This window comes from Astatotilapia calliptera, chromosome 10 (genome assembly GCF_900246225.1).
Source record: "Astatotilapia calliptera chromosome 10, fAstCal1.2, whole genome shotgun sequence".
NCBI lineage: Eukaryota > Metazoa > Chordata > Actinopteri > Cichliformes > Cichlidae > Astatotilapia > Astatotilapia calliptera.
In genome coordinates this window covers 17213252-17239204 of record NC_039311.1, presented here as the reverse complement: position 1 = coordinate 17239204, position 25953 = coordinate 17213252, and the positions used below count along the sequence as shown (strand labels likewise).

Sequence of the window (25953 nt, the reverse complement as noted above, 5' to 3'; positions counted from 1 at the left end):
TGATTTATTTTTCCCAATTCTTATTTGCTTTGTAACTACAACTGACAGCATAAGCAGACAAAAATAAACTTTTCTTCATGGTAAAATGTTATTTTCATTATAAAATCAATCATTAAGTGTAGGATCTTCTCTTGCTTACCCTACCGAAAAAAGGCAGTGGTAATAGATTTATATAACAAAATAAATGTCAGATACTTGCATTATTTTTCCAGTATTTTTATAAAGTCAGCAGATAATAGGATATCGACCCTTTGCACTTTTTCCCCTTGTCTCTATAATTTTCCTCTTGCTCAGCTTTTGCTCATACCGAGGCTCTGGATAGCTTTAGCGTTAGCCACTTTTCCTTTGTTGTTTTTTTTCTTTAAAATATCCAAGTTCGGTTTGGTCTGTTAAGAGTCTGATTGGGTTTTGGAAAGGTTTGTGTTTTTACTCACACTGAGATGCTTCCACCATGCTAACGACATGTTAGCATTAGGCTGTGTGTGTGTGTTTGTGTGTGTGTGTGTTTGGTTGTGCTGCTATGCACGCATGAAATAGACTGGCTTGTAATCGGGCACATGTGAGATTGGCCAGTCACAGATGAGGCCCGAGAATTATAGAAATTGGTTGATTCTGGTCCCTAGCTGATCGATTCATGCGTCTGTACGTGTAATATTCAAACCGACCAAACATTTTGATGATGAAAATGAAAGTTGAACCAACATTGTGGTGACTACAACAACTTCAGTTCCCCTTCTGTGTCCTTGGATTATTTGTTAGCCCTTCTACCAACAGAATTGTTTTCTTGTCTTTGATAATCAATTAATTATTTTTTTTAAATTCTAGTAGGTTAATTAACTTATTGCTCAACCCTCATCATCCCTGCGGTTATGATGCTCATACCAGGGACAGAGATGTGCTATCTGTAACAGGCTGAAACATAAAATTTCATATGCAGCAAATGAGGCAAAGATGAGCTGTTCATAAACAGCTTTAAGGTAAATGGACTGGTTCTTCCATAGTGCTTTTCTACTCTACATGAGCACTCAGAACGCTCTATACAACTTGTATGAGTCACCCATTCACACGCACATTTCTATCTAAGTACACACTACGATGAACACATCGGCAGTAACTCCGGGAATGCTCCGGAATAACCAGACGCATTTAATTCCTTCATTTCAATAATCTGCTCTATCCTCTATAAGTTCTCTTGCTGAGAACATTTGGTTCATCTGCAACAGGAGGTGTATTATTTGTCAGTGAACACAAACGATTGCCTTTTGTTTTAGACAATTGCCAGGAAGACTCCTGGTGGAAAACAGTGCTGGACACAATGAAGTGAATCTAAATGTCTCACAAGGTGTATTGATTCATCCGGGATGTGTTTAGCTGCTGTCGAATACAGATTTGTTGATTTGTCAGATGAATATTATTGTGTATTTGTTCTTTAAAAGTTTCATTTTGAAGCCAAGTGTGTGAAACTTTTTTTTTTTTTAACAGTGATCCAAAAACAACACAGTTTGTAAATTGCTATGTGATCATCTCTTAAAGATAGCAAGAGTGCGCAGAGTATAACTTTACATTCCCCGCTGAGCTTGTAATAGTTTTTGCTTAAGGGTCGTTTAACCACATGCAGAATGAATTATTGAAAATAAACCCTTTATTGAACAGCACCAGCATTATCTGCGTCTTCCCGCTCCTGACTGCAGACAGCACACCACAGCCCTGCTGCCCCTCCAGTTTAATCACATTGTGAAACAGACCGACTCTCCTTGATTTATCGATTAGTTTTATTCTCTCATGCCGTGTAAACACCACAATAGTCATAATGTTTATCCTGTTTGCTGTCTTGCTAGCTTCTGATAATCTGTTGCATGTTTCTTTTCCATCTGATTTAATAACCCCTGTGGTGTTCTCATAGCTTGCTGGTTGCTATGGCTACCGTTTCCTGGATAGCGTAGCGTGCTGAGGGTGAACTGTGTGGGTATGGCTGTGTTCATGTGGCGTGTTAGTTAATGTGCTAGCGTGTTGTTGCTGTACTTATCCAAGTAATTATAGTTGCCAGCCATTAAGAGACGGAAAATCATTTGCATTTAGTTTTTAAAGTGCGGTCTCCTCACACTAATGCCATCAGAGAGGAGAGGGACTGACATGTGCGTTAACTTTGTATGTGTTCAATTGGTGTTGTGCATCTGAGGTGGTAGAGAGGGGCATATTTATGCCTGCTGTATTCTGAGAGTAATTGGAGGAAGAGAGGAAGGAGAGGAAGGACGATCTCTGTGTGTGTGTGTGTGTGTGTGTGTGTGTGTGTGTGTGTGTGTGTGTGTGTGTGTGTGTGTGTGTGTGTGTGTGTGCTCACATGAAGGACGTTTATTTGTTGCAGCATATGAGGCCCCGGGCAGAAGAGATGCTTTCCCAACCACAATCAGCATCCATCAGATGCCAGGCTTACCTCTCCTTCAGACATAAGGTTAAATGCTACACTAAATCATTCACTCTTCTTGTTCTCTCTCTCCACCCTCCCCCCCAATTCCTGCTCTACGTCTGTTCCCTTCCCAAACCCTCCCCCTTCTCCCCCTTCCCACTTCTTCTCCTAAAGCTGGTGGGCGGCGAGTTTGACCTGGAGATGAACTTCATCATCCAGGAGGCAGAGAGCATCGGCTGCATGGTGGAGCTGCTTTCCCACTGCGAGGTGACGTGCCAGGCGGAGATCTGGAGCATGTTCACAGCCATACTCCGCAAGAGTGTGCGCAACCTGCAGACCAGCACCGAGGTTGGCCTCATCCAGCAGGTGTTGCTGAAGATGAGCACTGTGGACGACATGATTGCAGGTGAGCAGTGGGTACACATGGATACATGCGCACATACTTTGTATTTTGATCAGTTTTTTTCAAGATTGGACAACCTATAAAATGAGAATATAGTGGGATATAATGATAACTTTACAGCTTAATTCCCCTGAATTAACTCCACCCTGTAATAGCAAAAACCACGCCTGACTGTTTTTAGATAATTCCCCGAATTACCACAATTTTAATATGACCTCAAATTTGTGGCTTTGAACCAGGTCCAAACAGCTTACAGAGGAAGCGTCTTCAGTGTCCGTGTCCAAACATATTAATGTCTTTTTTACTGGGCTTGGCACTGTGAATTCATCCCAGAGTCAAACTGTCAACGCAAAAATTTTGCCTTCTGTGGGGTCTGAGGACACAAACAACTGGATCGTGCCATTGTGCACCTGCTCTCAGCACACTGAAAATTCTGGTGTTTTTTTTAATATGAAACATGAACACAGTTGTCAGTAACTACAAAGGATACTCTCTAAATTACTCTTCTTCCAACCTCATGCTGTTTCGGGACAGTGTAGGGGATCCAGCACACATTGCAGATACACAAGTGCAATTAGTCTGGAACGGGATTTCCAGAGAGCTTTCAAAAAACACTGGCAGTGGCACAGAGGTGGACTATGACATCACTTTGAAGAGAAGATCAGCCATATTTAAATAAAGGCTTTTGCTCTTTATGGCTGAAGAACTTACTGGTCACACTTAGTTTATGATGATGGTAGTGCTTGAGGAGAGAAACATGCGGATGTATCACTTATTGATTCTAACTTATTGGTATTTGAAACAAATGCTAACAAAATATTATGATATTATTATTATTATTTAAATGGTTAATAGGCCTTAAATCAAAGTTTGGGATTGAACACAGCTGCCTTGGTTACCATTAGCTTTTACTTTTAATAGCATGTGTTTTTTATTCAGTTGCAGTGACACACACACACACCCACCTTATAGCTATTAGGCCACCAGCGTTATCTGTATGCATGCCTTCACAATGACTGTTTGCATGTGAGGCGTTCAGGGGACATCTTCAAACTGTGACTACAGAAAGTCGAATGTGTCAAAACTTTGTTAAGTTCTGGAAGAAGACCCAAAACGTCACCCATGGAATTTTCAGGAACCACTTATTTTGAATTGCACGCTTGGTGTAAAACTTCTCTGATACTGAAAAATAGGTAAGACTCAGACTAGAAGAGCAGAGTCTGTGCTAAGCTCAGTGTCTAAATCTGCATTTATATGTAATGAGTTCCTTCTGTAAACTCCAGCTCTCCACTGTGCGTCCAAGTTTCATGCACTTTGTTCTGCACTTTTTGCATAACCTTGCTGACAGAGAGGAAAGAAGTCCTCTACCAAGGCCAGTGGCCTATCTCTCTACTTTAACGAAAGTGATGGGGATCCATACCAAAACCTAATGGGCTGTTCTTTAACAGATGCCCAACCTCTCAACCTTGTAATCGTGTTGACGAAGCAACAACCAGCTGAATCTGTAAACGTGCCTCCACCTTGATGGAAAAAACTCAGATGTTTTTCCCTTATATCAAAACCTATTCCACGTGTCCATGAGTGTTTGCCCTGCAGTGAAACATCCATAAAATCCTTCGGTGCAGCAAAAGCAAAATACTAACCTCGATGTGTTTCTGTGTGCTCACTGCCATTTGTTCACGGGGCTTGATTGCAAAACAACACATCCACATTCACCTCTTTACATGAACGTATTGACCTTGGCTTCCCTTTAATGATGCCTCGGAGTGCACATCTTTTGCTCCACCCCCCCAGTGTCCTCTCTGCCCTAGCTAGCGCCGCAGGATGATGTGTTTTATAACTTCTTTGACTTATTACTGCTCACTACAGCAGAGTATACGCCACTTAAATCAATTTAATGCCGATTCTTCCAGAGAGCTGTGATTATAACATTTTTCCAAACCTATGCAAAATGACCCACATGAATTGAACACAACAAAAACAGAGCTTAGGGGTTTTGAATCTAGGACATTGTGTATTGCATTTTCCTCTCATACCCAGCACCTCAGTGAGATATCCCTCTCCTTTATTCCCTGTCGCTAGGCTTTGGCTAATGAAATATTATGGGAAGACTCTATTCATATCTAGCAGGCCTAATGGGAAAGAAGAGCCTTTCTAAGCAGATTGGCTCCCTCTGAGAGAGCTGTGCTGTCTCTCTGCCATATCCACACTGATCTGTTGTGGTTGTGTAAAGTGAAAGTCAATGAAGCAGGAAGGTCATTTGGGCTAAACAAAAGCCTCAATGTGGTATTTAATTATATGCTTGAATATTGAGAGGGAATTGTATTTAAAGTCTTGTTTTTATCATTTCATGACATGTAGCCATTAAACAAAAGCTCTTTCGCAGCCTTAGAGAGGGAGGTTTGCCACTATTGTCTGTTAAAATGTGAACAAATTAAAGGAATAGATTACGATTTTGGTGAATATGAATATTTGTTTTTTGTTTCTTTGGGGTTTATTTGCTAAAAGGAGATTAATACTACTCTGCATGCTGTTTTTTGTACTATTAGCAGTTAAATGACATGTGTGGTCAGAAGTTTACAGACACTCATCATTGTACAGCATCTTTAATTACTTTAAAAAAAGGGAAGTGGGTGCACACGTTTGAATTTGGTTTGGATTTTATCTAATCGACACAGGATCAACATTTAAAAATGTAGGGCCTCTAATATTTTCCTATACTCAAATCTTTTAAGTTATGCTGTAGCTTCTTGTGGGGCGACCGTGGCTCAGGGGGTTGGGAAGCGTATCTGTAACCGGAAGGTCGCCGGTTCGATCCCCGGGCTCTCTGTCCTGGTCGTTGTGTCCTTGGGCAAGACACTTTACCCTACCGCCTACTGGTGTTGGCCAGAGGGGCCGATGGCGCGATATGGCAGCCTCGCTTCTGTCAGTCTGCCCCAGGGCAGCTGTGGCTACAACCGTAGCTGCCTGCACCAGTGTGTGAATGTGAGAGAGAATGAATAGTGGCATTGTAAAGCGCTTTGGGTGCCTTGAAAAGCGCTATATAAATCCAATCCATTATTATTATTATTCTTCGGTGCCTTTTAACCCTGTAAAGCCTGATACAAGTTAAAGATCATATCTGCAAATTAATATTGAATTCATTAATTATTTTTTTTATTCTCACAATTATTTCACAGTTCAGGCTTAAAGGGTTAACCTGACAAGTCCAAGGTCTGTTAACTTCTTGTGAGTGATTATAATTGATTTTGCCAGGTTAAAAATTGGTATTGGACCAATGCTCAGAACAATAGGAAGGAACTCTGTGAAGATTTAAGAAGGAGGATTGTGTAGATTTACATAAATAAACAATTGTATGTAAATACAGGATATTCAGATGCGTCACCCTCAGATGAGAGGATATTTGGTTAGGTTAGGATGTTCAGACAACCCAACAAGCCTGCCATGAACTGGAAACTGTTGGAACACTGGCTTCACTGGCCATAGTGGAGTGAGCTTTTGCCATGGACTGAGGAGATCCAGAACAAACAAGAAGCTCCTGTTCCAAATTCGACACCTTCGAGCTAGACTGGAATTTGCAGCTGTCCACATGAATCAGCCAAATGGCTTTTGGAGAAACGTTTTGTGGTCAGAGGAGACAAAGATTGAGCTAACTGGCCACAATGACATGAGGTTTGTTTGCAGGAGTAAAGGCGAAGCTTTCAAACATAGGAACGTTGGGTCTGTACCAAGAAGCCAACCAGTTTAGATGAATCCCACCAGTCCATCCAAAATTATATCAGAAGCTTTTTGATGGCTGTCAAAACTGTCTGATTGAGGTGCACCCTGCTAAGTGATGTTTACCCAAGTGGGAGTAGAGGTGATGTATGTGTATAGTCGAGCCCGTATGTACAATTGTGACCCTGTGTGGATTAGAGAAAATCAAAACTCACTTCGTGTTCTTAAAGTGATTAAAGATGTAAGCTGTACAGTCATTGCACTCTGGAAAAAGAACAGTTCAAAGAAATCATTAAAAGCCCCAAATCACCACAACATGTAAACGTTTGACCACAGCTATATTTGTGAATCATAATTAACGCTGTCACAGCTGACAATGTATTTAGCCCTTTCTCAGTTGTTTGGCCTTCTATTCCCTGATGTATTAAGATCATTATGTATTAATGGAGCTTTATCCGTTGTCATGTGTACTCTGACCGTATTTAGCAGTGCTGTGAAAAGCAACACTCGTTGAGGTTTGAGGTTGTGTGTGTTTTGTTTACATGGCAGTAGCTCTGAGTACTTGGATGAAGCGCCGCTGATTTTTACTTCTCTGAATAATAAATTGCTCAACTGACAGTAGAACAACCTGTCAGTGTCTTATGCCCTCACCATATTCTATCAGAAATGTCAGTAGAGAGACTTCCAAACGCTGACTCACACACAAACTCATAGGAGCATGCACATTCAGGATATCTCTGCTGTCTTACACTTACTTTCTGCCTTTTGTTTGTGTGTGTGTGTGTGTTTTCTTTGTTGTCAGACCTTCTGGTGGACATGCTGGGAGTCATGGCCAGCTACAGCATCACAGTCAAGGAGTTGAAGCTGCTCTTTAGTATGCTGAGGGGCGAAAACGGCATCTGGGTAAGTTTTGGTGGTGATTTAAGAAGCGATTAGAATTTTAGATTGTGGGTACGTCTCCGCAGGATCTGTCATTTCCACGACTTCCATTCATTGTCTGTGTAAGCAGGTGAGCAGTGTTGTGGTCTAGGCTCCTTCATGCAAATCAAGGGCATCCAGCGCAACTCAAAGCCTCTATAAACTGAAAACTAGCTGTTGTCAGTCGACAACGACAGCAACAGCAACTGCAGGTCTTAAATTCTTGCAGAAACACATTTTGTTACACTAAAGCTACTTTGGGCTGCTCTCTTATTCCCCAAGGGGGCCGCGTGTTTGATTTGGCACAGATTTCATGCTGGATACCCTTCCTAACACAAGCCTCCCATTTATCCTGGCTTGGGACCAGCATTAGGAGTAACTGGCTTGTGACCCCCACCCCCATGAGACTGAAATTGTGTCTCTACCTGGTCATGAAGCAGGGCTATTTCATGTGTTTACCTCTGCGCCAGTCTTAGAGAGCTTATTTGGAAACGAGCTGCCACTTTGGTCTCGGTTTAAAAAGATCTGGAACCAGACAGCCCACACGAGTTCATCCAGTAGGGTGCAGATTATGGTTTGCATGGTTGTAGCTGTAGAGAATAAAGTACGTCATCCAATCTAGCGAGTTCTCCTGCAGGCCAATGCCGGGAAGTGGCGTGACACGCACCATTAGCTACGGGCTAAGACTCATGCACTTAATGGTTCTTTACAGTTTAACAAATATCAACACTGCAAAAATTTTTTTGATGTATGTCATGTGTTTCATATTGGGAGCATTTCTGATGTGGTGTACCTCAGGGAGTTGGAACCAAGGGACAATTCAACGACAGAAGGAGCTTCAGTCAGAAACCCTTTGTTTGCTCAGATGGCAGCAGACCAACAAATATATCAGAACATTATTGAAGATTCATGTCTGGTTTGAGAAGAGCTGGTATTCACGAAGCAATATTAATTTTCTCTGCCAACACTGATGATTATTGGGATGTTGTAACCTTGGATATGTTTGATCTTTTTAGGTTTTTTGTTTTTACAGATGTCACATTTGCTGCTGAATTAGACATTTCACTGTTTTTGATTTACTGGTATTCACTTGCTGTGGAAGCTTAAAAAATGCAAACTATATTAGCCATACAGCATGAGTTTGTCTGCGTGTCATTAGTCTGGATGTCACTTAGTGAGATGTTTGTGCTAATGCACTAGAATAATGCAGGATGGGTGTGTATACCTTTGACTCCATATTAGGATTCATTTTTGTATGTTTGTTAAGACACTTTAGCTTGTGTTCTTGTTTTTGTTTTTGCTTGTAATTGATTTTATTAGTGTAATTGAAGAGAAGCATGGTGAAAAAAAAAAAAGTGACAGTGAAAGCTTAATCAGGTGTGAAGGTGAAGGAGCCAGTAGAGTCCAGTAGAGTCACATTCAGGACACATATAATCATCTGAACCGCTCTATGAAGCTGAATGCTTTGTTCGGGGATTTCCATTTCTTCTTCTTTACTTCTCCTTACCTCAAACTTTCTTTACTCTTGCACAGTGAGCCAAATAAACGTCTGTTATCACAACCTGCCAATTTGGCATTGTATTCTCAGTGAATTGCTTTGCAGGCAATTGGAAGAGAGTTTGATTAATACATTTCCTCCTTTATTGAAACGGCAACACGAACCACTCTTGCACTTTGGTTGCTTCAGGCTTTTATGCTGTTTATTGTCGAATTTCTGCTTAAATTGGCTTCTGCTATTGCTGATTCATGCTTACTTTTAGAGCTACAAACGCCAGTACCTGAAAATGGGATTAATTCAGGAGCTTAGATTTGGGAGTGCTTAGTGCAATCTCAGCTTACATTGCTTCTTGTTGTAAGCTTAACAGCTCTCTGTAGTTTGCTCATTGGCCCACCTTCTAGTCAGACGGTTTAGCTGACTCAGAGCGGATGTTTTAAAACTGTACTGTGAAGATTAACGAGGGTTTTATGAGTCTAAACCGTCTCCTATGACATCCTTACTGACTGTAGTTTTAGCAAGGTTTGCAGAGTGTGCGATGATTCGGTGTTTGTTAACTCATCCTGTGAATCCTTGCCACTTCTTCGGCAATCCCCCCTTCTAGGCAGGCTCCAGGGCAACCTCCATCAGCAACCTCTGGTCACTGATCAGCAGTCCACTGCTCTCTGCTGTCCAATATCTATCACTAACCCATCCACCTACCGCTGTTTTCCCATCTTTTCCGATTCCTCCTCCCCTCAGCAGCCCTCTCCAGAGACAGATCGATTAAGGGTTGCCATGGTATTGATGAGGTGTTGTCGGGGGTAGGACGGAGGTGATTGAAGAGTTATTGATCCAGCTGGGTTGTGGTAGAGATGTGATGTCACACCATGTTGTTTTTTTTTTTTTTTGTTTTTTTTAACAGTCTTACTCTCTCCTGTGCCCCTGATAGGGAGCATCTGTCACTTAATAATGGCAGTCACTTTGGTCTTCCCTCCTCTCCTCCAGCCAAGACACGCTATCAAGCTGTTGTCAGTGTTGAACCAGATGCCACAGAGACACGGTCCGGACACCTTTTTCAACTTTCCAGGCCGGAGTGCAGCGGTGAGACCGACCAGAACGCACTAACCACTTATACACCACTTATCTATCAGAATAATTCTTTTTTTATCCAGATTAATCTATGCTTGTTTGCAGTCAGTCAGCTCATATTAAAGGGCATTTTCTCGTGCGTATGAGTGTAGTGATAGCTGATTGTTCTGCTCCAGGCTATAGCTTTACCACCAATTGCCAAATGGCCATACCAGAACGGATTCACTATCAACACTTGGTTCAGGCAGGATCCACTCAACAACATCAATGTGGATAAAGACAAGCCGTACCTCTACTGGTAAGTTCATTCATCTGGACTGTTGAAAAAGTTAAACATCTTCAAACGTGTACGTTTTCTTGAATTTCAATGAAAAATCAGCTCGAGTACTGTTAAAGAGTTTCTGTTAGCTGTGAATCTTGCACTTATTTCCCTGACTTGTTGACCTAATGATGTCACCCTGATATTATTGTGTTAGAGAGGCGTTAAATCGAGGAAAAGGAATCCAAACGTCGCCAAGTTGGGTTTTTTTATCAGCCCTCCGGGATCACAAAAGCACAGGATTTCTTTGTAGACTCTTGGTATGCTTTAAAAAAAAAAAAACTCTAGATAGGTTTGAGAAAAAGAAAATGACAAAAGAGGCTCAGACATGAGCAAATTTCTATAGTGGCAGCACTCGCTAGTGTTCTCAGTTTAAAGAAATTTTACTTGTGTACGAAGTGGTTTTAGTTCGTACAGACGTCCTTGTGCTTTCACTATTGATCCAAGCAGAGGAGCCGACATAGCTGCACAAAGCAAGTTCAGGCCTGTTCCTTCTGGATGTCAAAAAGCATTATAGTTACAGTTGGAAGAAAACTAACCTGAGGTGAACACGGATGACACAGTTTGAAAGTGTGCTGCACTTAATCACAGTATGCGAAAGCACTTAATATACTGCAGACTGCAATCTGTCGCAATCTGTATGAACGCCATACAGGATAGGTTCACAAATGTGCATGTAAGAAAGGTTTCAATCGGTGCTTTTGGAAAGGTTGAGTGGACAGATTTCCGTCAGGGTGCACGCACGTGATGGGTTTTAACGTCACGTCAGAAACTGAATGAATCAAAAGAATTCTGGGTTAAAGGAAGGGGAGGTCAAACTGCTTGTGTGAGACAGAGGATGAACTGAAGTTGTTGTTGTCTTTAGGCAACAAAAGCTACTTTTGGCTTGTTCAGAAGGGTTCACAACAGCAAGCACAGTTTCCCTTGTGGGATCAACAAAGTGTCTGTCTATCTATTCCTAAGAACTCTCACCGTGGGAACTTGTCGCGGAGTCATGGGGTCAAAGTGCAGCTGTTACAAGATTTAAAAAAAAAAAAAATCTGAAAATCAGACAAGCATTTTTTTCATGTTTTCAATCATCACAACAAGTTGCATTTGTAGGTTTTTAATAATTTTTTTTAATACAAGTAAATACTCAGACGGCTTTAGACAAGTAACAAACTGTTAGCACTCGCTGTTGACTATCGCAAACAAATTGTGATAGTTTGTTTTGATTTGCAACAGGCGTTAAGACATTGTTTTAATCATGTTTCTGTTTAGACGCGTAATCCATATTATATTTGTGAAAAGGGAAATAAAAATGAGGATTTTTGGTCTAAAATCAGATGTAGAAAAATGCTGAAGTTGTTTGAGTCCATTCTTATGGTGTTTTTCAGCAATTTCAGTACTGCGAGACTCGTAGGAAACAGATCAGCTCTTCTAACACCTCACTTCCATCTTTTTTGTCATCTTAGGAGTGTTAAAGTGTTGTGTTGTCAGCTGGCCACAGACACAGCGATGATCACATAGCTCCCGAATCCTAAACAATCAGATCTATTCAAATCTTTTTCCAGCGTTACATTTGTTCAGCTTTTGAGTGTCTTCAGTGAAACATTTAATATAATGAGTTAACTAGTCAGACTGAATGACATGGTTAGGAAGTTAATAGATAAACAGATAATAAATTAGAACATAACTTTAAATGTCAACACACTCCATTATAAGTGACCTGTTGGGTGGATGCCTCCTCCTCGCTGTGCAGCTCTGGCCCTCGCTGGCCTCACCGTTAGTGTTGCAAGTGCAAGCCGTTAGCTGCTATGAAGCTTCATTAGCTTTGACCTTTTATTTAATTGAACTCCCTCACGCCACTGCTTGGCTTCTTCTCTCTACCTCTTCGCTCTTTGACACTAACTAGCGCCGTCCTGCCTTCACCTCTCCTCCCTCTGATTCATTATGGAGGGAAACGGTTGTGAAGTCGTCTACGGAAGCGCGATGTGCATCCATATATCCTCCAGATACTATCTCGGAGATGAGTGCTAATCAGGAAAAGTGCTCGGATGTAATCTTGTTTCCTTAGTAACAGTTTGGTTTGTCAGGTTGTCATGGTAAGCAGGGTGCGAGAGAGGGAGGGCAGCCTCCTCTTCTCTGGCCCCGGTCTTATCATCCTCCCCCAGATGCAGCTGCTACTCCAGCTGCCTGTCTGATATTGGCCTCAGCAGCTGCATGAAGGCCGTGATAACGCAGTACGTGTCCTACTAATGTGTACCAGGGATTCACTTGAGAGGGATTTATATCTCCTTCCTGCTGTATGCGCGATCCTTCTGGGTCTATTTTAAAAAGAAAATATGTCTGCTTGTTTCAGGAAGAAGCTTAGCTGTGAGACTAGGTTTTATGTGGAGGTTACAAGCGCGGGAAGAGAAAAATTATGCGGGTAAAATGGAGGGATTACTGGTGTTTCTCACAAACCTACAATCTGGGACCCTTGGCATCGCTGAAAAGAAAGCACCTTAAAATCCTGCTTTTTGTGACCCTAAAAGATGCGATATGTGGCTGTGAAAGGTGCCTTGTGCATGTATTTCAGTAGTAAGGGTATCTTGAGGTGCAGTTGTATTTGTGAAATAAAATCCAGCTCTTTTAGTCTAAGCAGCTTCATGGTTCACATGCCATTAAGAGGGACAGCTCATTCATAAAGTTAGCCTAAGCTAATTTGTTTTCATTTACAGCTAGCTGAAAACTTATCACAGCCATTTTCAGACTTGTATCTCGACTCTACACCAAAGTGAAATGAGTGTTTCTCTTTCTCATTCTTCTTCAGTTTTCGCACCAGTAAAGGAATCGGTTACTCCGCGCACTTTGTGGGAAACTGCCTCATTGTGACATCGTTGAAGTCGAAAGGAAAAGGCTTTCAGCACTGCGTGAAATATGATTTCCAGCCCCGCAAGGTAAGAAAAAGAAACACCCATTTTCTGGAGCTCCTGTGCCACTTGTTAAATGACACAGCATCAGGAGAGTGCTGCTGCTCTCCCCCATCTCTCTGCACACACGCCGAATGTTGATGAGTCCAGATAAGGTCTGTCAATTAAGACCTGCACGCTGCCCCTGTACCGCGCTGTCAGCATTTTGCCACTGTCCCACACACGCGCTCGCACACATCCTCGCACGCGCACATAAACAAACACACATTACTTGATGAGATGGCCTTCCAGAGGATTTGCTGACCCAGTAGAATCCCTGCACCGCCTAACGAAGTTCCCAGTGGTTCCATTTGATAAATTTCAAAGCCACCGTGTCTCACAGCGTTTTGCCTTGTCGTGCACATGCGTTAATGCGTGTGTGCATGCATGTACGAGAGACTGAACGCTGGCAACGCACACTTTGTGCTCCCTACTCCCCATGTATACATGCACCTGCAAAATTATAGCTTCCCCACCCTCCCCTTTGCACTCCTGTTCCCCATTGCAGTCTCTCTCCAGGGAACCTGTGTGTATTATCACCAGGGAAGATGTTTTCTAATGAAGGCACACAAGCATATTGCTGTAGCCATGCACTATAAAGGTGGGCAAAGTGAAAAAAGAGAGAGAACAACAAGCGTTCTGTTGAGTAAATGAGTTCAACACTGTTGTAATTCATGTTAGCTGACCTTCTTATAGTGAGCTAAAGTAGAGGGCAGTGAGAGTGAGTATTCTCTGTATTACAAAGATATGAATTTTCACTAAGCTAGGAAATAAAATAAAGTCTTGATGAAAACATACAGTAGTGGATACAGCAGGAGGCTTTTGTCAATATCTTTCAGTAGTTTGTGTTTATTAAATAACAAGTGCAAAGGTGCAAGTAACACATTTTGTTCACCACAGGCTTCAACTGGTTTGCTTTTACAGTAGCTTAGTAGTCTGTATGATGCATTCAGCCACCAACAGAGCCATTGTCCAAATCAACAACATCAGTGTACCAGATATTTTGGAGCAATCAAGGCTGACAGTGTTTTTCCTTCTATTACTTGCAACCCCGAGAGATCCCTTCACTCTCTCTGAGAAGCAAAAGGGAAAAAAAAAAAAAGAATAAAAAAAGCAAATTATTTGCCTAACTTGTGAGCCCTTTTTTGTGTTTTTTTTTTTTTGTCGTTGTGTGTTTCACTCTTGGTTTTCCTCTCTGCTGTCACAGCACAACACCCCAACAAACACATGACAACAGGCTATAACTCGCTCTGCATTTCAAAAGCAGATGAGGTATAAAAATAGGAAATCCCAAAAAGTGCAATTGCAGCACGGGACTCAGGTGTCATCGCTGTGGACCGCCCGACCCCCGTAGCAGTAAACATTATACGCCAAGGCCGTTGCTGTATTTCTCAGTTCTCAGTATGAATGCGTCACCTTTTCACTAAGTTTCAATTTAGTTTCAATTCAGCCCTGAGGGTTTGGATGTAATGCGTCTGATGGACAAACAACTGTCAGTAATAGCCAAGGTGAGAGCAGAGGCAGAGGAATAAAATCGATTAAAATACCGTTCTGGTTGTATATAAAAACGAAAAAAACCAAAACAAGAAAGGTCTCAGTCGTCACGAAACAGTTCTGAAGAACTCCCATAAATATAAAAGCCTCGGGTAAATCAAAGAACATTTAGTTCTTGTTTTGGTAATTTGGTGCAGTGATGCTTTTCTTGTTTTGATTAATCATCTTGTGTGTGTGTGTTTTATTTTAATGTGTTTTTTCAATTTTTCAGTGGTATATGATCAGCATCGTCCACATCTACAACCGCTGGAGGAACTCCGAGATCCGTTGCTATGTGAACGGTCAGCTGGTCTCCTATGGTGATATGGCCTGGCACGTCAACACCAACGATGTAAGGGCGCTGATGTTGTTTGCTGTGGATTTTACGTGGTAGCGTGCACAGTTGATTATGAACGTGGAGTTCATTATTCAGCTGCTTCTATTTGACGATTGCTTAAAAAAATAGATTTAGCTTCAAAATAAGGATTTCCGCAGCACTGTCAGAAATCCAGTACTGGCCTGGCTCTACTTCACACCTCTCTCCTGTTGTGATATTGGCAGACATCTGAGGTTTGCCCTCTGCATTTGTCAGCAGGAACAAAGTTGTCCTTGGGCCTCTTTCCAACATAGCTCACCCAAACTCCAACTTCCAACTTTTCCATTTAGCAGGTGACAGGTAGCTGCACGGCCTTTGTTCCCCTTCCATCCTGGCCAGCTTTTGACATTTCTGCTGGTATTGAAGGTTGACGTTGTTGTAAGAAACTGAGGGAGAGGGTTTTGCTGTTCATGCAGCTCATTCAGAGACTTGAAATCAAGGGTCTCGGAAAACGTCGACGGTATCGGGGTTTGTTTGGTCCTGAGGGCCGAAGATAAAACGTTTGTCCTCATTTTGAAAAAAGGCAGAGGAGTAAAGATTTCATTGTGATAAGGGCTATGAGAGCGAACGGGACAAATGTAATAGCAGGTGAGAGTAGAGTTGGGACCGAGCGATTAGGAACCAGCAGCTATCAAAGGTTTATCTGTTTTCCACCATCCACTGTTTATAGCTTCAGAGATCTTATGATTCAAAATGAACCATATCTGTCTTTCAGATCACTGTAAAGATCAGCAAACTTCAAAACATATTATTTTTCTCCAAACTGTCGATTACTCTGATTACATTTCTGTTTGATTATGTCTGAAAGGTAACATTATCTTGTGCGCTGTCTTTCCTTCAGAGTTACGACAAGTGTTTCCTGGGTTCATCAGAGACAGCAGATGCTAACAGGGTGTTCTGCGGTCAGCTGGGGGCCATTTACGTTTTCAGTGAAGCTCTCAACCCAGCTCAGATTTTTGCTATTCACCAGCTCGGCCCAGGATACAAGGTGAGATAGCGCCCGCATCCATGCTTATCACCACTATAGCACATGTTCTCCAAATGCTTTGCAGTGCTTCAGTGTCACAGTTAGAACATCCCGGCCTCCTGACTATTATTTAATGTTTCTATATGCTGTCGGTTTCCATTCATGTTGTTGTTTATAACCTGAGGATTTTACCTGTATCTTCAAAGTCTGCACTGTGCACTGGTACCTGCTGTGTGCTGATTTAAACACAAACAATAACTGTGTTTGATTAAATGTAATATCATAAATCAAGGCGATCTTGAAATATTGGGGCCTCACCACAGACCACAAATCTTAATTATTGCACTATTTTAAAGTTAAAGGCAGGGTTGAACTTTAAAAAAACTAAGAAGGCTACAAAACCAACACTGGATAGAAGCTTGGAAAAACATCTGGTTTTTATGAGTCTCCTTGTCTATTGTGATTGTATGGTAGGGTCCGAATGTGTAAACAACATGAAAGCATGGGTCCATCCTGCCTTGTGCCATGAGTTCAGGCTGGTGGAGGGGTAATGGTGTGGAGCATATTATCTTGGCACACTTGGTACCAAGCGAGCATGGTTTAAACAACACAGCCCCACAGAGTATTGTGGCTGACCACGTCCATCGCTGTATGACCACAGCGTACCCATCTACTGATGGCTGCTTCCAGCAGGATAATGTACCAAATTATTTCAAACTGGTTTCTTGAACATGACAGTGCACTCAAATGGCCTCCACAGTCACCAGATCTCAACCCAGTCGGGCACCTTTGGGATGTGGTGGAACGAGCTGTGTGGTGCTATCATGTCAATATGGACCAGAATCTCTGAGCAGTGTTTTCAGGACCCTGTTGAAGACATTATGAAGTACTTCATCCCAGTACTAGAATATGAAGTGTGTTTAACGAGCTGATTAGAAGTAGTATTTTAAATAAGAACATTTTTTTAGGCACTTCAAACATTTATCTGTTTATAAGACTTTTCTCTGCTGCTACTGTTGACGTGTCCGTTGTCTTGGTTTAAGTTGAAGCTACTTCTTGCTTTTTAGCTCTAATGTGTGAAGCCGTAACTTGAAAGCAGGTAAAAAACATCTGTACACATTTTTAACAATAATACCAAGTTTATTCCAGTATAGAAAACGCACGTCTTAGAAAACTAAATGTAAAAATATACATCAAACGTTATTGTTCAAAGCCAGGCTTTCTCATAGAGGTCATCAGTAATGTAATCTAAAAGGTGCAGGAGTTTTTCCATTTGATTCATCGTGCTTCTGTCAGTTTCAGTGTCATCAACATCAGTTTGTGAAGACAGCAGCAGATGATGTTGTACAGCTTGAGTTCATCTACCTTCCTTCTCAGTGAGCTTTTTGAATGCCTAGATTTACTCATACACCTAGTTTTTTTTTTTTTTTTGGTTGCACTCATTTCCTTGAGGTTAAAAAGGCACAAAAGGCAAATACAGAACTATCCATACATGCCACATTTTAACTCAAGTGTTTTTTGGGGTTTTTTTTTTAGGACTTTGTGTTCCTGTGGTTATTAAAGTTATTTAAATGAGGCTTCACAATGTTGGGTGTTGAGCTCTGATTGCTTTAGAAATCACAGTTTCTGCCTTTTGGTCTGGCTATCAGTGGCAGCTGAAATGCCTTGCCAGCTGTCTGCTTCTTGTTTTGGCACACTCGCACGCCTCAGGCCACTTACGACTTGTTTATGAAGGTGTCCAAAGATGTCAGAATTTTAAAAACCGCGAGTCGTCATGGGGATAAGGCAGCTGATGTGATTTCAGCTGCTTATTAGAAAGAAAATATCCTTAATCAGATTTTGTTCTTTTAAATAATGTTTTTCTTTGGCATGTTTGCATGTATTAGATGGCAGCTGTGTGTATACATGAGCGATCTGGGGGAAGGAGAACAGGTGAATGGGATGCAGTAAAGATCTGGCCGGCCTGAAAGTGAAACTACAGGCGCACCGGTGAAGGGATTTGAAATTGTCACTGTGACGCTGACGGGGAAAGATGCAGTATATAGAATGCAGGAGTTAGAGCTGTCTCTCATATACGAGCGCTGAATCATACATGTGGCCTTTACACCTTTCCTTTTTTCTTTTAATCATCGAGGCATTTGATGAACTAGACTTCTCTTGTGCTCCTCGAAATGATCGCATGCATGGAGTTTGCTGTTTCTCTGCCATGAATACTGATTCCTCTCTCTGTCACAGCCCACAGTTTCCTGAGGCTGATCAGTCAGATGATTGCCTCTCTGCATGGCTTAGAATGGGCTTCTCAGATGCCCAGAAGAGACCATTAAATGGCTCAGTTGTTTTAAAGCCACAGGCCTCGGCGCTGGCATTGTAATGACAAGTGCGTGGGCTTTTCGCTCAGCCAAAGGAGGGACGCCAGTGGGTCTGTTTGTGTCACGCAGCTTCCTGTCTTAACTCGAATGTAGGTCGGTCCTCGTTCCCGTGGCTTCACGCATATGTGGACGTATGTGTGTGTGTGTGTTATACGTTTCTTCTTGGGTTTTGCCTAGTCTGTGTTTAATCGAACTGTATCCACATATATACACACAGTATGTGTGCGCGCAGCCGTATGCGGCTTCTTAGTCCCGGCCACTGTCAGTGTTACTGTTCAGTAATGAGGAACAGGAAGCAGACAGACACTCTGCTTTAGCACAGTGAGGGTGCGCGTGGTGTTCCGGTTTGACGAGGCTTATGATGGCTGACACGCTGTTTGTGCTAAATGTCTGCGTGCGCAGTTCAGCACTTCCATGTTCTCCTAATGACAGAAGAAGACGGGACATAACGTCTTGTTTTTCTGTGCGGGCCACGGTTGAAAGGAAGCTCTGGTGTTATTTTTATCTTCCTCTGCGTGTGTATGTGTGTGTTCTGTATATGTCCTGCCACTCATGTGTTGAATATGTCATTGGTTACACTGTTTATAGGAGGTCCAGATGTCCTCGTTGCAGAGCTCTGCCAGCAATCTGGCCACAACTTAATTAATGAACCATGCGAGTATGTATCTGGACACCTGCATTGTGCGCTTGTGTGTGTTGTTGTGTGTATGTCTCAAATGTTTCATTATAGTGACATTCACAATCTTTTTTTGTGGTGCGAGTTGTTAATGTTGAACCTTTAGATTTCTGTGCAGATTAACATGTGTGACTAACGCTGGCTACAAATGTCTTGGTAGATTTCTGATATTTTTGCTCTAATTCAGTTTTAGAAAGTGTTTAGAGTTGACATTTAGTTTTGAATATTTACAGATAGCCAGTCCTAGATTTAGATATATTTTTTTTTTATAAATAGCTTATAATAAGTCAGGAAACATTTCTGTCAGATGCTGGAATTCTCATCCTGAAGAGTTGGCCGTCATTCAGTAAACTGTCTGGAGTTGCAGGCAGGCGAAGGATGAGCTGAATGGTTTAAGCGTGCGTGCACGGGCTCGTGCGCCGTTATCACTGCAGGCCATGTCGCATCTGCATCTGTCAGGTGCGAAAAAGGCAAGAGTTGTCGCTTTCATTCCTTTCGGTGTGAGGGGACACATGTTTTTAAGTGCAGCCGCGTAAGGCTTTACATATGTAAAAACCCACGCTTTAATGCATGTTCCTCCTTCCACCTGACGGATATCCCCTTATGTCTTCGTACTTTGAAGAGTCAGCAAAGATCTTTCACGCTTTCAGCAGCCCGCCTTCCCCCTTTTTACTATGGCAACCTGAATGCAAGCTCACATTTAAAAGAGCTGCGTCTATACATACACACACACACCTTGTAAGTACAGCACAATAAACAGGCTGACGCTGCAATAAATCTGCATCCTAATAAGTGCATTAATTTCACATTCAGGCTATACAATACTTTTGTAGGGCCCGCTCCAAAATAAACTGAAGAGGCTTTTTATTAGTGATTGTGAAGAATTATTGCAGAATTTCAGACAATTTTTAACAGATAAGCTTATTGACACACGCTGCTTCACAGAGGAGCTGTTTAACACGGGGTCATCAGCTCCCGTATCTGACTAAAGTAATATCTTCTTAATTCAGAAAATAGAAGCATGCTGTAATTACCATTAATTACTCTTGCAAACAATGCTGTGCTGTGAAGACTGTGTGAAAAGTGGCTTTAGATGCAGATTAGTGGCCTCTCCCGGCTCCTCTTTGCGTGTCCATGCAAGGAAGCGTTTTGTGTTTCTCGTAACTGAATCAGAGAAGGTTTAGTGTAAATTTGTATTCAGCCCTTGGATGGAAATAAGGATGTTACATTTAGTGGTGCATGGTTAAAACTGCTCAGGGCATTTTTAATCTTTTTTTACGCTAGACCTCAGATGAAAGGTTTAGAAGAAGACGGGCCTGCAGGTCTGTCATCGGCCCGCGGCTTTCCTGTGCAGTCAGGCTGAGTGAGGTACCTGGGGACCCAGACGCTTGTAGGTGGAGAGCGGCCCCCGCCTAGAGCTGCTGCAGAGGGTGGCAGATCAGTCCGCTGGCCTTTCATCTGCTGGGCTTTATACTTTGTGTGTAGCAGCACTGCTGCAGGACACATGAACCCAGAGACCTGTGCAGATAGACGGATATAGATACAGATGAAGTGCAACCTACAGTTCCTACAATTTGTGCGTGGACTAAAGAAATGCGTCTATCTTTAGACCGCGTGTCCTGGTTTCAACATACTGCTGTGTTACATTCGTCCATAATGTCAGTGGAGGAACAGAAAAGTGAGAAAATGATCCAAAGTAAAGCTATTTTAGATTCCAGGCTGTGTGGGTTTTTTGTTGTTTTTTTTGTGGGATAAATGTAAATAATGTTTCCCTTCTCTTTTGTGTGTTTGGTGTTGGTGGACTACAAAGAGAGAGATAAATTTGGATCTCCGAGTGCTCCTCTCCCACACATCCGCTCCCCCATCCATCTCTTATTCTGGGCTAATTGAATTAGTGCCCGGGTTAGCGCTGTGTTCATTAAGCTAATGCTGTGTTGTTTACACACGGCTCATGCTGCAATTAAGCAGACTCCATTTTGGGTGTTGAACTTGTGCACACAGAGACGCGCTTCTGTCGTCTCGGGGAAAGTCATTTGTCTGTCTGATTCAATGGTTTCCTCACACAACCCTTGACATCTTCTTCTTCCTCCTCCTCCACCTCCACCGCCACTGCAGAGCACTTTCAAGTTCAAGTCCGAGAGCGACATCCACTTGGCTGAGCACCACAAGCAGGTGTTGTATGACGGAAAGCTGGCCAGCTCCATCTCTTTCACCTACAACGCCAAGGCAACGGATGCCCAGCTCTGCCTGGAGTCGTCGCCCAGGGAAAACCCTTCCATCTTTGTCCACTCACCGCACGCACTCATGCTACAGGTTAGTTTGGCTTGTTTCTTCTGAGAGAGCTCGCTCTAAATCACAGCCCACAGCTCTTGATGTGTTTAGTAATGCATATGTGAATGACTGAAGTGGAATGAAGTGATTGCTCAGTGTGATTATCAAGCTAGTTTTTCATAGGCTGACTCACGCTCGCCTCAATTGCATTTGTGAAAAATAAGTGGTATTTACCTTGCTTGGAGCACTGTAGATATAAGGGATTTCCTCAGTATAAGATATTATAGCTGATATGATATTTAAGAAAATATAGAAAACAGATTTGATTTTGACAGGACTCTTAGATCTTAGTTTAACCTTCTTTGAAGGATACTGCTTGTAGTTATGTTTAAGCATATATCTTTCAAGGTTGATGGAGGTCTGCTCAACCAGTGGTGCTTTTCTTTTCTTAAAAAAAAAATCTCCTGATTTCTGAGAATTCCCTCAGTTGCACAGTGTGTGAAAAATGCACCAACCATCCAGGCAGCAAATTCTCTATTTTATAATTATGAGGGCACAAAGGGAGTCCTGTTTTCTTATCCAGTTAATTTAGTTAAGGAAGGTCTTGCAGTCGCCTTTTTCATGATTTTAGTTCAGTGGGTTAAAACAGCTTAAAGTGGTACACAGGTACCATTTATAGCCCTAAGGAAATGCTCCGTTTTGAGATAATTAAAATTATTTTGAAGTAAATTGTTTCAATTTGTCTCTGTGGGATCTAAAACTAGTCTTTAAAAAAACAAAACAATAGCTGCACTAAATATGTGTGTGAAAAGAAGCGAGTCTTAAATTACCATATGTGGAATAAAAAAATGTCTGCAACATTTTCTATTGTTAAGTCTGCATATGAGAGCTGTTTGCTCTTTAATAGTGGAAGTGAGCATGTGATTTCTACTGTGTGAACATGTCAAATAAAGTCAGCGCTAACAGTCTTTTTTCCAACCCCCAGGATGTGAAGGCTATTGTTACCCACTCCATCCACAGTGCCATTCACTCTATAGGAGGCATACAGGTCCTGTTCCCTCTCTTTGCACAGCTGGACTACAAGCAGCTCAATGACAGCAGCGTGGACACCACTGTCTGGTGAGTCATCTGCATAAATACAGAGAACCTGATGGCTGTCTGAAGAGCACTTATATCAACTGCACCATTTTTTTCTTTTCCAGCAGAGGAAATCAGGCTGAAGCTTCAAAATATTACATGTTTTGTTTGCTATGCAGTGCTGCAGCTGATCCTGGTAGGGACCCCGAAACAAACTAGGGAAAATGAGAAGAAGTAAATATAGACAATGGTTGACATTAGAGAAAGGTAAATGTCGTATGTGGGAGAGTTGTCTTTCTTTTAAAAGAATAACCTCGGTTGTGCTGCAGGGTACAAAATAACTGATTACAGAGAGTAAAAGGAGGAAGAGCAAGGTGTTTTAGAAAGTCAACGTGTTCTCCTTGCTCCGAGATTCCCCTAAACCGCCCCATCTCATCAGTATTAATCCAGTTACATCCAGTATCGAGCAGCTTTGCAGTCCGATTATTTAAAAAATATATCATCAAGGAAATGACAATAAGAAACAGCAAAGCACCTTGCTTATTAAAAATATATGCTGGGGTATATGAATGTGGGTCTGAAGAGTGATGAAGCAAACACGGCATGGATCGTCTTGCCTGCAGTAGTAAACATGTTTGTCCAGTAGTGATTTCAATGCAGCATTGCTGGTGTGTGCTTATGTTGCAGTGCTACTCTGCTAGCATTCCTGGTGGAGCTGCTGAAAAGCTCAGTGGCCATGCAGGAGCAAATGCTGGGCGGTAAAGGCTTTCTGGTGATCGGATACCTGCTCGAGAAGGTCAGTACAAGAGCCTCCAGGAAAGAGTTTGCATTCTATTTGAGCTCCATTAAGTTCATCAGGGTTTTTTATCAAGCTTTACTTACATTTCCGCTGTATTCTCTGCTAGGTAGCTTATATGTATATAGCTATTTAAACCTGATGCGGCGTGATGCAACAATATTTTTGTCATTTGTTGTTTTGTTAAAATGTTTTGGGCTATACTGACAGGTGTTTCTTTTATTTTATTCAGTGCAATATTAAAGGTCAAATTTATTGCAGTATTGATTGCATTTCATCAGTATTACAGAACTGTGCAAAAGTCTTGAGCCACCTGTCTTTCCTTTATGTTTTGCTTCTAATGAGCCAGAAATTCCTGATATACATGTTTGCATGTATGTTTTCAAGCTTTCCGAAGGTCTTTCAAAGTTTTATTTGGACATTGGTTGCTTTTCCACTCATTTTCAGTCCAGTCCTTGTATTTGACCATCTTCAGAGAAATGCTTTTGTTTGTTAGTGTACCTATGAATCACGAGATAAACCAGTGTTGTGTCTACACATGAACCGCAATTTAGCAAATTTAGCATTTAGTTACTAGCAGCCTGTCACAAAACACATAATTTGTTTCCCATTTCTGCTGTTGAATCTGTAAATTTCCAAGACAAATCTGACATAAAATAGTATTATTAGTTAGTTAGTTCGTTAGTTAGTTATTTCCAGAGAGCTATTAGCCAATAATGTGGCATATTTCCACATTATACTGCGTGTACAACTTGGTGAGAGGAAAATGGACTAGTGGAGGACAAAAGCAGAAGTGGCAGGCTGAAAAATCATACAGCAGATGAACAGTATGTGAGTCAGGTCCTTAAGAAATAGGACAAAATCCAGCAAAGACCTGCCACAGGACCTGAGAGATGTATCTGGATCTTAAGTTGATCCATTTACTGTTCACTGAAGCCTCATCAGAAATGGTCTGAGTGGAAGAGTGGCTGTCAAGAAGCCATACTTAAGGAAGAGAAATGGGTGGGGAAGGCTGAGATATGCTAAATTACATTAGAATAATTGGACTAAAAATCAGTGACAACAAGTCTTATGGAGCGATGAATCCAAATTTAAATATGTGAAGTTAGGAGAGAGGTACAGCAGTGTCTACAGCCATCTGTAAAACACGCTGGAGACTTTTACCATGCAGTACCATCTGCAACATCTTTATCAGTGAAAACATTTCAGCATGATAATGATCCCAAACGCCAATCTAGTAAAAGCATACCTGGATAGAAAAACACACTGAAACACTGTCGGTCATGGATCGGCCTCCCCAGAGCTCACGCCACAATATTACTAAAGCAGCGTGGGATCATATTGACAAAGAACAGAACAAAAGGCAGCATAAAAGAGCTTTGAATGTCCTTTAAGAAGGCTGGAGAGCTATTCTGCTTAAAGACATTACAGGAAAGCTTACCTAAGAGAGTCCAGGCTGTGCTAATAAGGTGGTCATATCAAATATTGACTTACAAGCTTTTTAGAATATGATTTAGTTGTGTATATGTTTCCCATTCTTCTAGAAAAACGTAAAGAAAGGAGCGTTGTCTCAAGGCCTCGGTGCAGTGTAGGTATTAGAAGTTGTTGTGCGAAGATAGAAATGTGCAGAGGAAAGAGACAGCGATATCATATGCACACTTCTTAACAAAACAGATGGTGTAAATTAATTACCTGAGACCTGTGTTGAACTCTAGCTTAGGTACCTAAAATTATGTATTGAAAAGCGTCATTCAGCAGGTGATTGGCTGTATCCGTGGTTACACTGGCTGTACTGTAGGATGACAGCAAATAAAACGTTAATAATAATAATTTAAAAGAGTGTTTATCAGCTTTTTTCTTTTATCAGCTTCAAACCTATAATTGCGTGCTCTTTTCCTAGTCTTCACGGGTCCACATCACCAGGGCAGTGCTTGAGCAGTTCCTGTCCTTTGCCAAGTATCTGGATGGTTTACCTCATGGAGCGCCACTCCTCAAACAGCTCTGTGACCATGTCCTCTTCAACGCTGCCATCTGGATACACACCCCCGCCAAGGTCTGTTTATTTTCAGGCATCTCCTAAAAATGTGTGCGAGTGTGTTTTACATGACCTTGCTGCAAAGAAAATAAAGGTCTGGAGGCCTGTAAAAAAAATAACCAGCAGAGGGAAGAACATAAAACATAAAAAGAAAGCAAGAGATACTGTTTTTTTCTGATTATTGTGTGCTCTAGGTTTGGTCTGAATTCAGGAAAAAAGAGAGACATGTAAACATCATAAAAGAAAGATGAAGGAGGGGCTGATATCTCTCACTGGCTTTTGCCCTTTACAATAATATAATAAACAAGGATGGAAGAAGACATTGGGGGGAGGGGCTGGGGCATTACACAAGAGAAGGACAGAACACGCAAACGAGGGGAAACAATAAGAAAAAGTGACATTTGAAAAGACCTCGGGACAGAGAGCGATGTGTTGTTCCTCTTTTCCTCCTCACTCTGAACTCGATGTGGCATCGCTGAAGGGCCCCTCAGCTCTTGCCTCCATTTATTCTCAAATCTTCCTGGCTCCCTGTCTCCTTCCCTCTGACCCCGAGAGCTGATTGGCCTCTGGGTATAGCGGTGCAGCCGACG

At 41.9% G+C, this 25953-nt stretch overlaps 1 protein-coding gene across 15 annotated transcripts in view; it reads left to right on the top strand.

Moving 5' to 3' along the window:
• The window catches only part of nbeaa (neurobeachin a), a 99415-nt gene that overhangs the window by 28709 nt on the left and 44753 nt on the right, over positions 1-25953 (top strand). For all 15 annotated transcript variants that reach the window (XM_026183064.1, XM_026183063.1, XM_026183053.1 and 12 more), the window contains exons 2-12: positions 2582-2813; positions 7330-7430; positions 9928-10023; positions 10188-10309; positions 13125-13251; positions 15029-15148; positions 16014-16160; positions 21300-21497; positions 22441-22574; positions 23220-23328; positions 25229-25381. In XM_026183064.1, the coding sequence (XP_026038849.1) occupies positions 2582-2813; positions 7330-7430; positions 9928-10023; positions 10188-10309; positions 13125-13251; positions 15029-15148; positions 16014-16160; positions 21300-21497; positions 22441-22574; positions 23220-23328; positions 25229-25381 (1539 nt within the window). The remainder of the gene's footprint in view (positions 1-2581; positions 2814-7329; positions 7431-9927; positions 10024-10187; positions 10310-13124; positions 13252-15028; positions 15149-16013; positions 16161-21299; positions 21498-22440; positions 22575-23219; positions 23329-25228; positions 25382-25953) is intronic.